Below are 14,240 nucleotides of genomic sequence, written 5' to 3' on the forward strand. Positions count from 1 at the left end.
GTGATGTAGCCCCCACCCATTGAGATCCATGCTAACCAAGAGGTGGCTGTGCTTATTCCCAGAACTGGTTCATATTTATTGTTATATAACATATGAAAATGTCACATTAATCAATGAAATTTGACTACAATGAGTGGCTTTGTTCTTATGAAAATAAAGAAGGAATGCTTTGCAAAGAGCCAATAAAAGGTTATCACCAACAATAAATTTGCTATAGATTATGTATGGTCAAAACCCGAAAGATTCTACACTCAGATTATTTTGTAAATGTCTTTTGTTTTCTATTGATTAATAAAAAAAACTATATATATGTGGAAAGGATGAATTACAGGGGTGGCTTATAAAATAAAGTCACTTTAGTACTCTAATCAGTGCCTAATGTTCAAAGCAAAAGTTCGATGCATAAAAAATCGGCAATGAATGTACTTTTAAACATTTATGTTGAAATAAAATGTTTGAGGCAAATTTTTAAAGTGATTTTTCCATGATTCCGTTTCAATTGACTTCTTAAATTAACTAAGTTTGTCTCTAAACACACTTATATCAGACAGAAGTCTATTTCTACAGGAGTTTATGTCTAAATTTACACCAAAATTTCTTCTACTAACTTAAAACTATAAACATTTTTTCTCATGTTGACGTTACACACAGTAAAATTTTAAAATAATATTTTATAAAAGAAAGACTGTTTAAGCAAATTATACAGAAAATCATCGAGGTGCCTGAGTGGCTCAGTGGTTGAGAGTCTGCCTTTGGCATAGGGTGTGATCCCAGGATTGAGTCCCACATCGGGCTTCCTGTATGGAGCCTGCTTCTCCCTCTGCGTAAGACTCTACTTCTCTCTGGGTTGCTCATGAATAAATAAATAAAATCTTAAAAAAAAAGAAAATCAAAAGTGAAAAGGAAGCTGAGCATTATCAAGAAGATTTGTTTTAAGGGGTGGTGGAAAGAGAGGTGGGTAGGGGGTTGGGGTAACTGGGTGATAGGCACTGAGGGGGGCACTTGACAGGATGAGCACTGGGTGTTATGCTATAGGTTGACAAATTGAACTCCAATTAAAAAATATACAAAAGAATTAAAAAAAAAAAGATTTGTTCTGTTTTGCGGACTTCAAATACAAATACCCATTTGGTTTCCTCTGCTTGAGAAGCAGTTCAGGACTTACCTGGCAAGTTCTCATAAATTACACAAACTCTAGAAATTCCATGATAACATGAGTAAAGAGTACAAAGACTGAAGCAACTAGAACATAATAGGAAAAAAATAGGAAAAACATAACAGGAAATAACGCGTAACATTTTTAGCACAAAATTAATCATCCACATACCTGTTTTTGATGTGGTAATATATTGCGAGAGCTACACTGTAAAATAAAATGCAGAGTTCAACGTTTTGTAAGCATGCATATTCAACATGTTATATCATCTGACCGTAAATATTTAAACTTAAGTAAAAGTCAAATAATCCACCTGAACCCATTTAATTCAGAATACTGATCAAGTATTCTTCATAGCAAGTCAATCTTGTACTCAATCCCAGCAATCATTAAATCTTTTCCAGAAATACCAAAATTTCAAGAAGTATTTAGAAACAAATTCTCTTTCTACTCAAAATTTTAAGCTTTCTTCACTTGTAAAATACAGGCACTACGTGAAACAGGTAGTGCAAATCAAACATCATTGGAAATTTCCAACTTAGTACCTCCTAGTCTAGAAAAAACTGTGGCTTATTTATAACTACCAGAAAAATGTGAGCATCACCTACAGTGGTTTGCTATTTTTTTCTCTTAAATCAATAACCTCTCGGCAATCCACTTACCTTATTCATACACTTGTTGAACTGTAACTCGTAGTTAAAATTTTATTTTACATTTTAAAAGATCTGAATTTAATGAAGACACTCCCCTCACCTGAATACTTTTTCTCAAATAATGTTTTTCTGACTTTAAAAAAATGCATTATATTCATATTGTAGAACTTTTGGAAAATACAGTAAGTATATTAAAAAAAGTAAACGCAAAAAAAAAAAAAAAAAAAAGTAAACGCTGGGCAGCCCAGGTGGCTCAGCAGTTTAGCGCCACCTACGGCTCAGGGCATGATCCTGGAAACCCGGGATCGAGCCCTGCGTCGGGCTCCCTGCATGGAGCCTACTTCTCCCTCTGCCTGTGTCTCTGCCTCTCTCTGTGTGTGTCTCTCATGAATAAACAAACAAAATCTAAATAAACAAACAAACAAATAAAAATTTAAAAGTAAACCCTTTGCCCAAAGATGACTACTATTTTTGAGATATATAAATATCTATTCCTATTGATAAATTTTATGTGTAAATAGGTTTGTGTATTACTTTTATCTTACCACTAAAATATGCTTTAAAACCATGATTTCAAATGGCTGATTATATTCCACTCTAGAGTTGCTGAATAATTACCTAATCCCCTGCTACTGAACACTTGTTTCTAATATTTTGCAATTATAATTAACACCATATTGATATCCTCATGGATAAAGATTTGTGCAACCTGGGACTATATTATTTCTATAAGAAAACAATTACAGAATATTTTCTGTATTAATTAAAGTCATTAATAATTGTAAGGCTCCCCAGATACACTGGCAACTATTTTGTAGAAGTGTGCCAGTGTTCTTCCCCATCAGTCTGTTGCAACCTTACCCTTTGCTGACATTTACCTTAAATATTCCGAAAAAATGTCCTCCAATCGGAGACGTAAATTAAGTACTTGTTTCAACTCAGGTGAGTTCCTATGATCACCTATCAAGTTGGCAGGGTTATTCATGTTAACTGGCCAATAATACTTTTTAAATTTCCTCTTCTGTAAACTGTCTAAATCAATCCACTATTTTTGTTTCACTTTAAAATTTATTGAAGAGAACAAAATGTATTTTTTAAGCTTCTAAGACTATTACTTATTTCGCTGTATCAGATTGTTTTCTGGGTACTCAGAGCACAGAAACTGCCATCCTGGCATCAACATCCAGGTAGAGGGCTCAGTCCTAAACATTTCAGCTTACTTAGCGCTGGATTCCAAAGAGCTCAGAGGCTCGCCTATGACTTCCTATGACAATACAAGAAATCTCTTGTCTCTAGACCTATTCATTATATGATTTCAGCTAAGTGTTAAACATCTTCACGAGCAATGGCAATATGTTCTTCTCCTCCTAACATCTTCAAGAGCGTCTAAGGTGAAGGAATTATAACTGGAGTAAAAGGTCTTCAGAATTAAAAAATAATAATACTATCTTCAAGCATACATTAACAGTCCTGTGAAGAAAGAAAGCAGGCTATCAACTCTATTTCTTAAATGAGAAAAATTCAGGTTCAGACACTGGATACCAGGATCTCTGACTGGTATAGAGGTTTGTTTAATTCATTTAACAGGCATGCTGTGATGACTGTTTTCTATTCTAATGTCAGATTTAAATTGATGTTTCATGACTGTGTTTGGTGTAGTAACTAGCTTAGTCACTTGGACTGAGAAAGAAGATGGTTCTTGCCTTCTTTGTGAGAGAGCATGACACACGAAAAATATCTCTGGGCTGGGAGTCAGAACAACCTGGGTCTAAAACCTGGCTCCTAGGAGCACCTGAGTAGCTCAGTTGGTTACGCATCTGCCTTCAGCTCAGGTCAGGATCCCAGGGTTCTGGGATCAAGTCCCACACTGGGCTCCCTGCTCAGCAGGGAGTCTGCTTCTCCCTCTTCCTCTCACCACATTTGTGCTCACTCTCTCTGTCACGCTCTCTCTCTCAAATAAATATATAAGATCTAATAACTAAAGCAAAACAAAAAAAACCCACCTCCTTCATTTATTAGAATTCAATCACCTCTGAACCTACATTTCCTCATCTATAAAATTAGGACTATTCAACCTATATTAGAGAACCGTTTTTATAACCAAACGAAATATATAAAAGTGAAAGTTCTAAAACAAAAGTCATTATTATGGTTATTATATAATAATTATAACAATTATAATTCCATCCCAAGAGGTGCTTTGCTTCTGCAAATTGAGTGAAAATCTTGAGGGCCCCAAAGTCACTATCTTCTGAATCTCCTGAGCCAAAAGCAAGGTTGGACATTATCATGGCCTTAACCTTCAGGAAAAATAGAGCCACAATGTAGGACAATTTCCACTCAAGGCTATATCCCAAGAAGTAAGAAAACAAAGCTCAGAATTCACATATAGCGTAGCTCCACGGCCAGTTTAGTTGGTTATCTTGAAAGAAGTGACTGCTCAGGGCAAAGAGCAGTCAGTGGAAACCAGTCCCACACTTTGGGCTTCAGAGGCCTAGTCAATTCTGCTACGTCCTCAGAAAATGGTGAGATCGTACCAAAGATGGGCTGGAGTCAAACCAGAAGTACATTTGGAATAAAGGGTTTGCTCAACTGCTTTTGCCACATAGCTGGGAATAAAGAAATGTTTTCTTGACGAAGAAAACAAAACAGACTTGTGACTGCTGGCCCTCTATGTGACCTCTTAGCTAGAGCCAACCTAGCAAAGCATGCAACAAATCCTCAAACCTTTGAAGACCAAGAGGTGGTGTGTTCTGGCAACACAGAGAAGCTGAACCAGAGGTTTGGAGGCAGGTGGGTAAAGCAGCTGCTCTCCAACACTCAGGGCCCAAGGACCATGGCAATTTAGTCAACAGTGTGAATGGGGCTACCCCTGGCCCTCCACCCTGTTCTCTAATCTCATTCCTATGCCTGTCACAGAATCTTGGATAGGGGGAATGGAGATAAGCTGCAGAGGCATGGGGGGTTGGTTTGCAAATGCTAAATTCATACCACAGCTGTTGGCATTTAGGGGAAAGATGGGAAAATCAAGTTCTCAAAAAAGAAATTTTGCCCATGAAAAGAATGAGCACAGAATGCCCAAACTTGTTATACTTAAAACTTTTCATTTACTGTTAGAATAGCACTCAACCCTCCATGCATTCCTCAACTAGAATTTGTAAATATGTTTGTTCATTTTGGCAACCCACAATTTACAGAAGGGTTTTCTTTTAAAAATTTGGTTAGAAATCGATGTTTAGAATTCAGAGGATTTTCTTGAAGAAACAGGGATTTATACTTGTTTTCAGGAAGCAAGTTCAGCCCACAGATACTCACCATGTCCACAGTGAAGCTCAAGAATATTCATGGTTTTGGTATTTTTAATGTCTTGGGGGAGAGGACCAAGAAAAGGGCTTGGATTTAGGGAAAGCAGAAAAAGCAAAAAAGGAGACCAGGAGTTTCCTTTTGATAGGCAGAGGATAAGTTTTAGCACAACTTAAGAACAGAAGGGCACCCGGATTTAGCTTCTTCCGAGTATCCCCTTCCCCTTACACCATCATAGACCCTGGCTAAAGCTCACTCAGCCTGCTAACATCTTGAAATGTTCCTTACTCCTTGGCTCCTTGATTATAACCCAGCCAAGTGTGAGATACAGGCATTTACAGGGAAGGATTCTGATGGTACTACTTTAGTTAGGGTCTACCCTGCTACCAGGCTCAAAATACACATTTTTAAAAAGAAGGCACTTCTTAAAATAAATGAACCACTGACTGAAGGAATTTCAGGTAGCACAAAGAAAGTGTCTTTCAGATCAGGTAAGTCATAGTATCTACACTGAATGTTTTGTTTCAATAGTCTACTCGTTAACTGGGCCAGCTTTTCAGCTTTTTCCTCCATGTATTAACCTATAATTTAAAAGTTTCACATGAACTCTGATGGGGAAGGGGAGAGCAAGTGTCAACTTACACCAGGAGTTGTCACCCTTGGCTGCCTACTAGACTCTCCTAGGGAGGGTGTCAAAAATCCAGACACCAGATCTGTAGGGCAGGACATCAAACATCAGCATGCCTTCCAGCAACCAGAGGACTCAGGGTGTAGCCAGGGCTTGGAACCAATGATTTGCACAGCAGCACATTTATAAACTTAGGTGACACTGAAATATCAAAGTGTTAACCAGTTTTCCCATCAGGCTCCTAAATGTCTATGTCACAACCAGTGGCAATTTTAAGTTATCCAAGGGTGAAGTGTTGAGCGACTGAGTCGGATCCATTTGTAAATCCCAAGAGCTCTGGCTGGCCCTGAAAGCGAAGGTGCCCTCTGCTCCACTTGGCCTCCCTTCCTGCTGAAGAGGATCCCAGGATTAAAGAGAAGTTAGCAGCTTTCATTCTGGGGTCTCTGGAACTTGTGCAGATGTCAACAGCTGCATGGTATATATATCTTCAGGGCTTTCCACTCCTCTCCACAATTACTAATGATTTACTCTAGGAAATACTTCCAAGAGGTACTGTACTTCCTATTTTGTGGCAGTAAACTATGGCCCAAAGGCAGGAAGTGGCTCAGTCAAGGTTATGTGGAGCAATAACATGCAAACCTCTTCTGAGCTCTAAACATGGACTGTCTGGGTCTATGTCCCCTTGTCATTTATCAAGCCCTTAAATGCCACAATAATAAGGGAAGAAGCCACATTTCTATTTAGATCTTAGAAAACGTGCAACTGTTCAGGAGAGAAGGCAGCTTCCCTCAAGTGGGCCATCTTCCATCTCGCCCTGGGAGTGGATGCTGTCCAGGAGTGGATGCTGTCCACAGAAGACTGATCCAGTCCCTGCTGCCTGACCAAGACTGTGATTTATTGTCACATATGGTCATACTCAGAAGAGGGCTTCTAAGCCTGAAAACATGGCCCACTGAAATGAAAGAATATTTCCTATTTAGAAATTTAAACACGGACATCATACACGAACTTAGACTGCTGTTAAATGTGTAATTTCTTGAACACATATAGCACATCACGTTTTCTGTGATCTCTGTCAAAGGCCATTATTATCACAATGCTAATGGGAACATTTCAAAAAAAAAAGTGTTTCTTCTCTCCTACCTTCCATTTTAAATTAAGGAAACTAAAGCCCAAAAAGGAAAGGATTTTATCCAAAGACCCCTCTTCCGCCTGTAAACCCCACTTTAAAACAAAGTTCCAAAGAGAAGGGTCTTACCCCAAACCTTCCTGTTGTTGAGAGAGCCAAGATCAGAGCTCAGATCTCCTGATTCTGGGCAAACACATTTTCACTGTCAGGCCTGCTTCCTACTGTAGCCCTGCGTCTTAAATGGGACCACAGAAGCCCTGCCTTATTTCAAAGGTAAAATAATAGTAGAGTAATTCTAGGATGGCTTTAATAAAAAGTGGGAAGGTAGAAAATATGCATAGAAATCAAATAATGTTTTCATCTACGTTTAAAATAATTTTTAGATTTGGCGTTTTATGTAAATGGTAATGTGCACAAATATTTGAACACTTCACATTTAAACCAAAATCACATTTTAAAGAGATTTCCTCAATTGTCAATGGCCTCCTCCAGCCCAATCTTACCACCCAGACCCCACAACCAACCAGTTAGCTGTCAGGTTAAGGAACAGAAAAAGCATTCAGTTAGGCAAAAATGTGTATACCCACCATTTAATTGTATACTTGAGGTTTGGTTGACTGACTGTGCTATCATCTAGGAAAATAGTGGAGCAGGAGCTGTATTTCCTCGCTATTTGTCCTGGAGGATGCTAGAAAACAAGGGCAATAAGACAATAACAATTAAATGGGACTCAAAATTCTTCCAAGAAACACCATCCCCTTAAACTTGGGATCAGACCACAGAGGAAAAATGTCTTACACAAGAAATTTTAATACTACCTGCAAGAACAGTACAAACACACTTTCTTCATACAATGAAATCCCTCCTACATGTACAAGTCACCAGCACTGCTAGTCCCAAACCTCCTTCCCTGGGAGAACAGCACTCTCCTTGCAGAGTCCACACAAATCACCCAGCCTGGGGCCTGTGTGAAACAAGAAGTACACTCCTTGTTACACCAGTGAAAGCCCCTTATTAAGGCAGCATCTTGGTTTTATGCATCAAAATGAAGGTAAGAGACAACTGTACCCATTCTCCCTATCCCTGAGGTACAGCTGATTTGGAGGCCATGGAAAATGCAGCCAATGTAAATTTATATCTCCTGGTTAATCAGCTTGAATTTCAGGAGGCGAAGTTATAAAGACAAAAGTATTGCTTTGCTAGGGGCAAAATACATTTTAAAGAGGAAGACTATCTGATAATTTTGAAAATACAATCCCTGGATGACCTTCAGGTAGTGCCTGCTCCATCTTATGACTGGTTCTTTCACAAATGTATAAATGTTGAGCTCTCTGAGGCACCTGAGAACTGAGAACTACTTTTGAAAGGTACTGGTAAAGAATACAGAATTTATATCATGCACTGATGACACTAAGTAGATTTTTGGCAATATGTGGGCGATATGATTAGTAGACATTGCTCCAGATAATTCTTATTCAAAAGCAAGTTAGGGGAAAAAAAATAAAATAAAATCACCCAAACAAGCTTCCATTTACCTGGTGCTATGTTGACCATCTAAGTGGCATTTTCAGCGACCAATCCAAATGATCTCTTTAGGGCTAATAAAATTGCCTGCCTCAACTGCGCACTTGCAACAAAATCCTTAGTGTTTACACTTTACTAATGTAAAGAAAGCCTTAAATAGTCAGAGACCAAATGCCCCCATTCCACACTTTAAAATATACTTGTTTAAAAAGGTTTCCTCTAAATTAAGTTATGAAAACAGGCAGTAGCCTGACAAATACAAAAAGGATGTTAATAAACAGAATCTCCCTTCAAAACTAAATAAAAAAGTAAGTCACTATTTTAAGTACCCAGTTCCTTAGATCATGGGTAGAGGGCACCGCACTACTGAAACATTCTAATCCTCCCTAGCACTGGTTTATAAATAGCATGTGGGTCAGAAGGAAATAACCAAAGTCAGGAAATTCAGTTCTTGGGCTTTCCTTCTTAAGCTCGCACTGTTCTGTGCCTGTGTAAGGAAAGGGCACAAAGAAAACTTGCAAAGTTCAAGTTATAATTTGAATGTCAATTTTAGATGGCATTTTCACATCTATCAAATCAATCACAACATTCTCATTAAGACAATCCAAAGGCACTACAAATATTTTTTTCTTTTCTTCAGCTCTTCTAGCAATCATATATGTCACACAAAACACTAAAACTCAAAACATAAGATAGCTATTAATTCAGGTGGCAAGCTTTTGAAGGTCTTAATGAAAGTTTCTCCATGGGTGCAAAATCTACTACAAACAAAATCTCAATAGACACTATATTTAACACAAAAATTCAGTAATTAACTGATGTGTTAATGAATTTTTAGAGACATGGTATAATCCCAACAATGCAGCTAGATGACAATTCTAATTCACTTCTATTTTGTGTGGTTTCAATTATTCCCTCTGATACAAATTTCTCAGGATTGAAATGTGATGGGAACTAAACCTAAGAAAACATGGGCATGGGAGTCCAGGAAAGGAGATGAGGAACACACACAAGTGAACATAATCTACATCCCTTCACAGTCTAAGGAACTCCCTCCGTGAGCCCACAGCTACATACGTGTACCCTGGGCACACACAATCCCTAAGGGTCAGAGGGTTATTAGAAGGGTGGCAGCCTCCCAGCACTCAGGGCTGGTGTGCCAAAGCCCTCAATTTGCCAAGGGAACACCAACTAAGCTTTCATATTATACAACAGGTTCTAAACAAAATACAAATCCTTGGTATTAAGTTATACAGATTTTTAGTCACAGAGTGCATCACTCTAAAACACAGTATTTGGGTGTTAAGTCACTTGTTTAATGTCAGAACTACAAGATTCAGAGAATGTAAACTTCTCTGGATCTGAAATCTACATCACTAAAAAGGCTCAAATAATCAGAATCCTGTAGCAGAAAAGCTCTTGATTCCAGGGTTGCTCTCCTGCTTTGGTTTCTGTTTTGAATGGTTCCATGTAGCAGAGGGAAGGGAGAGCCAGCCCAGGCCCCAACACCTCTCAACAGGCACCAATGTGTGTCCTGCAACACAGACAGCTTGAAACTCTGGCCCTGCCTCTGAAGCATCAGAGACACATGCACGCACATTCACAGAAAAGCATGTTCTCATTTGTTCAATATTTTGAATAAGCACATGGTATGCCAGTTTTAAGACTACATAACATAATAGTACATTGATTTAGTTGTCCCATGGTTCTAGAAAGTCCAGAGGCTTGTACATGTGTGTGTCTGGCAAAGCTAAAACCTCCCAGTTAGGTTTCAGTGTTTCTGCATAAAAAACATGGCCAAAAAAAAAAAAAAAAAAAAAGAAGAAGAAGAACATGACATGGCCATCTGATGCACTGGTAACAGTAGTGAGGAAGATGGTGTTGCAGGTGTGAAGCGGATTCAGCCATGACTAAGAGCTGGGCAAGTTACTCAGCCTCCCTATCTGCACGTCACCTCCCTGTCTGCCACAGAGATGATAGGGTCACATGAGGAGCAGATGAGTTAAGATTCATTAAGGGTGCTAGCAGTGCCAGCACAAGGGAAGCATTCTAACAGTACTTGTAAAATAAAAAGTATACTAAACATGTAAAAAAGGTGATAGGAATACTTTTTATGCTAATGTCTGTTTTACATATGAGAAGTATACAGAACAAAATACACCTAGGATAGTATCTGACTGGAAAAGGACAGGTGCACTGGCTTAGACAGACAGTAGTCTTGGTAAATGTCAACCATGAATGGCTTGGACAGGGAGCAGAGAACAGTCCAATTAATGAGAAGTCCAATGATGGATTTTAAGGAAATAAATGCTCTAAACTATTATTCAAAATATTTTAAGAAAATAAAAGTTTCTATCTTTGAAATGTGTATATTTTACAAATTAAGTAATAAATATGTGGAATAAAACTTTAGAACTGAGTGAACGTCATCAAGTCCACCTATTCACGTGATGCCTACAGTATAAAATAACCTATTATTTACACCCAGATCCATTAACACACAACTGTTGGACTGTACATTTAAGACGCTTTCATGGAGGAATTATCATGTGTCCCAAATACCAAGATTATCCCTTCCTGTAATTTCAATTAGATGTCTGTCAGATACAAAGACATGTAGATACAACCACACATACACACAACCGCACACACACACGCAATCCAAGTGCAGGACAAAGAGAAATGAGGGTACAGGGATAAGACTTGTCACTGGACCCTCCAAATGACCAGAAATCCTTCTCCCAACTACTTGAACCCCCTGCCTTCTCAGATCACTCTGACCTTCCCTGGGCAGCATGCATTGCAGAGAACCCATAGACCATCAGGTAGCAACCACTCGCCTTACTGCTGCTTCCTCCTTGTCAAAGGAACGTACCTGGAGTACTGCTTCCCTCACTCCAGGGGAAGATCTAACATTCTCCAGGCCAGGGCTAGTAAATGACTCCGCTTCTTCACATTTTCTAGAAGTCGGCTCACCCTTCACATTCAATACACCCATTCACAGAGAACTCCAAGCTACTGTGATGAGTCCTTTCCATTCCTAGCTCTCTCCTAGTCTCCCTCTCTCTGACTACTCAGTCCCTGTTTGTGGACTGAACTTCTCAGTACTCTCTGGAAGGTGACAGTCTTTTCTTCTCCCTGTACGCAGTCCTCCTGGGGACCCATTAGCTCAACATCCTTCTGCTCTCCTTTGAATCCCAAATCTCTCCTCTTTGGCCCCATCTCTCTTCCAAGCTCTCCACCTAAATGTTCCTCATAGGCACCTCAAACGGCACACTAATCTCTTCTTCCATTCAATTATAATGGCTTAAAACAAAAAAATCCACAAAATATTCTTGAATATTGTGTCTTTCCTTTGCTCTCCTTGCATCAAGTACTATTGAACCTACCTGCTAAACACATTTCAAAAGTATTTTCCTCTACATCCCTCCAGCCACTAACTGGTAAATGAATGGCCTCCATCACTTCTCACTGTATTACTATAAAAGCCTAGGCTCATTCCTCTCCAAACCAGTCTTTCTCTGATGCTGTGATCTTCTTACAAAGCCAATCAAATTACCCCCCCCCCCCACCCCGCTTAAATGATTCAGAGGTTCTCCACTGCAGGGCCGGGACACTCATCAGCTCTTTATCTCCCCAGGTCACCACTCCCTTCTTCCTTCCACATACACTACACTTTGACATAATTAAATGCTGACATGATGCCAGTAACAAATTTTATTTAACGGTCACCAAAAAAAAGCCAACAGCATTCTGGATATTTTATATGTGTTCACTTACAGCTCACAAAACCCTCCAGAATTCTCATTTTGCAGATAAGTCAAGGAGGTCAGAGAAATTAAGTACTATTTCTGAGGTCAAATCTAAGACACCAGAGTTCACATTTGTGAACACATTTGTCTGACTCCAAAGTTCATGTCTTCCTACCAACAGCAAGGAGAGTGCCATGTATTAACAACCTGGCAAACAGAAGCTCCTGGCCCTTGCCATTGGACAGAGAAATAACAATGACATGAGCACAGGACCCAAAGTCCTGGTTCTCTTGTGGTCCTGCTAGGAACCAGTTCATGTGAATGAGACACTCCAGTTCAGGTGAAACAAGATTATGGCTGAAGTTTGAAGTAATAGAGTTCAGCATATAGTTCTGCCACTGATCAGCTGTGTAACCTCGGGCAAGTTAGTTACATAGGATGATAACAAGCCCTGGCTTGTCCTTGAATAACCAATACCAGCATCCCTTTTCACACTTAATAGTGTCCTGGTTTGGGCAATAAATTATAAGGTTCCCATAATGCTTTACCTCCCCAAACTTCAGTGTCTTCATCTGTAAAATATGGAGAGTTGACCCACCCCTCATTGTGATGCTGTGAGCGCTAGCCCAAGATAACACTTGGGAGTGCTGAGCACATGGACATGTTCAACGAATATTATTAAGTCACTTAAACACCTAATCTCTGTGCTTTAACTTCCCATTTTCAGTGGTTGGACAAAACTGACCTACTATTTCTTAGGGTTTGTTAGTATCAAATAAAAATTAAACATTAGAAAATATGAGGTAATATTAGTAGAGGAAAAAAGTTGTAAAAGTTTGAAAAAAAAAAATGATAAAATCTCCAAAAACGAAAGTTCCCCACCCCCCCCCCCTTTTTTTTTTTTTTTGGATCCCAAGGAGAGCAAATCATGCTGATCTGCATGGAGAGGGATAGTTTCCCAGAGCACAGAGAAATGAAATTTGTACAAGTATTTCTTTATTAAGCATTAGCTAAAAGTCTGATTTGTATAAAATACATGTGGAAAGAGCACAGGAGAGGAGGAAAAAGAGGCTGGGTTGCCTACTGCCAGCACCTGCCACCACCTGAACACTCATGGTATGCAGTCTCACGAAACCATGAAGGCAAGTGTGGTAGTTCCCTCAATAGATTAAGAAAGTATCTTTGCCCAAGTCACATAGCCAATACAGAGATTCTGTGCAGGTCCCAAGTCCATTACAAACTGAGGGCACTTACCTATGAAAGCAGAAGCATTCAAGCTCAGAGCAGAGCTATGAGAGAGAAGAGCTCCACCAGCATCCTCCAATACCACCACAGGCCTCAGACAAAATGACAAAAGAACAAAACAAACGAAAGATACCTCATCTTTGATTTCACGATATTAACAAACTAATATTCCATGGGAAGAAAAAGGGAGACTGAACAGCTTTTTGCAGGATCAATTTGTTATAGCAGGGAAAGACTATAAGTTCTGAAAGACTAAAGAACTAAAAGAAAAAGCAAATATCCATGGAATTAAGAACAAAGGAGGACAAAATCATCAATTTATGAAAGTAGAAAATAAACCAACACTGGATTTCAAGAACATAAACTGGGCAAATGCCAAGACTGAGGTCAAATCTTGCTCTGTGAATCATGCATGCTGTCACTACAAAATAATTACATTCATTAATACACTTCAATCCCAGGTCTAATGTTGATTTTATTACGGCTCAGTGCACCAACTCTACATCGAGAAGTACTTTTTCTCATTAAATTTCTGGTTGTGAGGCAAAATCCAGAAATATAATCTTTTAGGCCTGGCATTATGTGAGGTGGAGAGGTTTTCCTGGTAGCACTGAGGGTGTGCGGTGCTGCCCTGGGCCTTCCACCCCCTGAGGAGGCTTCTGGTACAGCAACTAGCACAGGGTTTATGCCTCAGCTCTTTCTGCAGCTACAGAAGAAACAGTTCACTTTCCAAATAACATGTTTCCATTAGTTAATTTTTTAAAGAGATTTTCTTTTATTTATTCATGAGAGACACACAGAGAGGCAGAGACACAGGCAGAGGGAGAAGCAGGCTCCATGCAGGGAGCCT

The 14,240-nt window shown here is 39.2% G+C and overlaps 1 protein-coding gene across 7 annotated transcripts in view; it reads right to left on the reverse strand.

Annotated features, from left to right (window-relative positions):
* Positions 1–14,240, reverse strand: part of CCNY (cyclin Y) — a 333,147-nt gene that overhangs the window by 47,544 nt on the left and 271,363 nt on the right. For all 7 annotated transcript variants that reach the window (XR_005355140.1, XM_038529664.1, XM_038529665.1 and 4 more), the window contains 2 exons: positions 7,457–7,557; positions 1,328–1,363 (listed from right to left, as the gene is read on the reverse strand). Coding sequence is in view for 6 of the 7 variants with exons in the window: in XM_038529664.1 (XP_038385592.1) it covers positions 1,328–1,363; positions 7,457–7,557 (137 nt within the window). In the remaining variant the exon portion in view is untranslated. The remainder of the gene's footprint in view (positions 1–1,327; positions 1,364–7,456; positions 7,558–14,240) is intronic.

The sequence above is a fragment of the Canis lupus genome, chromosome 2, assembly GCF_011100685.1.
Source record: "Canis lupus familiaris isolate Mischka breed German Shepherd chromosome 2, alternate assembly UU_Cfam_GSD_1.0, whole genome shotgun sequence".
NCBI lineage: Eukaryota > Metazoa > Chordata > Mammalia > Carnivora > Canidae > Canis > Canis lupus.